Below are 1,385 nucleotides of genomic sequence, written 5' to 3'. Positions count from 1 at the left end.
TCACGACCTGAAATCTTCAAGGCGTTTAGCACCAATCTCGATCTCAACTTGAGCACATGCATAAGTGCCCATCGCGGCTGAACGTGTGTGCTTATCCAAAGCTACCGGCCTTCCTACCGCCTTAGCCATGGTTAGAAGAATCCTCTCATGCCAATACTTAAGGGGTAGGTCCGGAAACCTAATCCACATGAGTTTGGTAGAGGGGTTATTGGTATGGACATCAAAATCAGGCCTCCATGGTTGAAATCTAATAATCTGTCCTCTGACCTTCGTCAAACTCGTCCTCCACATTGATGCCATATTCGCCTCAGTGTCGAATTGAAACAGGATGTACCCCTTCCCCATGGGTGCCATTTTGACATTGCCTTTGAGATTCCATGATTTCTCAGCCTCTTTTCTAATATTATCCAGAGAGATGAATCTAAAATTAACCCTTCCAATCAGAGCGAATCTAAACCTCAGGAGCCTCTCCTCGTACGTGTCTTGGGGAATAATTATTTTTGTGAGCGATCCAGCATGGATCGGCTCAGGAAGTTGCCCAACATCTGGAATCGCCTTCCCTACCACCGTAGAGTAGGACCTCTTCTCAGCAGGTCTATGGTTACTTAGATCATCAGAAATCCTCTCCTTATGTCCTCCATTGATCTCCTTAGGCCGACCCTCTCCTACTCCAACCGGCACTAGTGTAGTTCTAGGTCGGAGATACTCAGTAATCAGAGGTTGCTTTCCACGGTCAGGTGGCCGCCCCTCCATCTCATCTCTCACAAAACCCTTGCTATTCATTCTTGAAACTGGAATCTCAATCTCTGAAATGAAATCTCTAATCCTTATTTAAAGCCAAAAGAGTATTGGAAACAATACTAAGGCATCACTAAACCAAAGATAGCTCAAACTAATGCGAAGTACAACAAGATAGCTCCTCACGATTCCAATAAATGAATTTCGACGGCTTAAACTATGACAGAATTGTCGGATTATGCATGGAATTGTTTGTGGAAACCCCAAGATGTGGGAATGGTCATATATTTATAGTTGAGAGACCTCTTCGTCAACTAAGGAAGGTGTAAGATGCTTCCAAATGGGATGTGATCTCTTTCCTCCTTAAGGAGAGATATTAGATCTATATATGAGAAGTGTATAATATTAAAAGGTGTGGACAAATACACACATTTGTCATATGAGTTTTCTAGATTCTTCTAGGTGTCCTACAGGTCTTAGTGTGTGTCTAGGTGCATTCCTTGGGCGACAAGTACAAGATTGAAAAGAGATATGGCCAAAGATTCATCAAATTCCTACAATTTTGTAGAGCTCGGCATAAGATGCATTATAAGTGACATAATTAGTATCTGACCAACGATAGCTGAGATACAAATGATTTCGGCTAG

General features: G+C 42.6%; 1 protein-coding gene across 1 annotated transcript; it reads right to left on the bottom strand.

Annotated features, from left to right (window-relative positions):
- Window positions 1-783, bottom strand: LOC122074208. Its single transcript, XM_042639061.1, has one exon. The coding sequence runs from the start codon at window positions 781-783 to the stop codon at window positions 1-3; it is 783 nt and encodes a 260-aa protein (XP_042494995.1).
- Window positions 784-1,385: the final 602 nt, after the last annotated feature.

The sequence above is a fragment of the Macadamia integrifolia genome, chromosome 3 (assembly GCF_013358625.1).
Source record: "Macadamia integrifolia cultivar HAES 741 chromosome 3, SCU_Mint_v3, whole genome shotgun sequence".
In the NCBI taxonomy this organism is placed as follows: domain Eukaryota; kingdom Viridiplantae; phylum Streptophyta; class Magnoliopsida; order Proteales; family Proteaceae; genus Macadamia; species Macadamia integrifolia.
This window is presented reverse-complemented; position numbering and strand designations above follow the sequence as displayed.

Bases quoted from the DNA above. Each gene is read 5' to 3' on its own strand.
- LOC122074208 (XM_042639061.1), bottom strand. From the start codon at position 783: ATGAATAGCAAGGGTTTTGTGAGAGATGAGATGGAGGGGCGGCCACCT.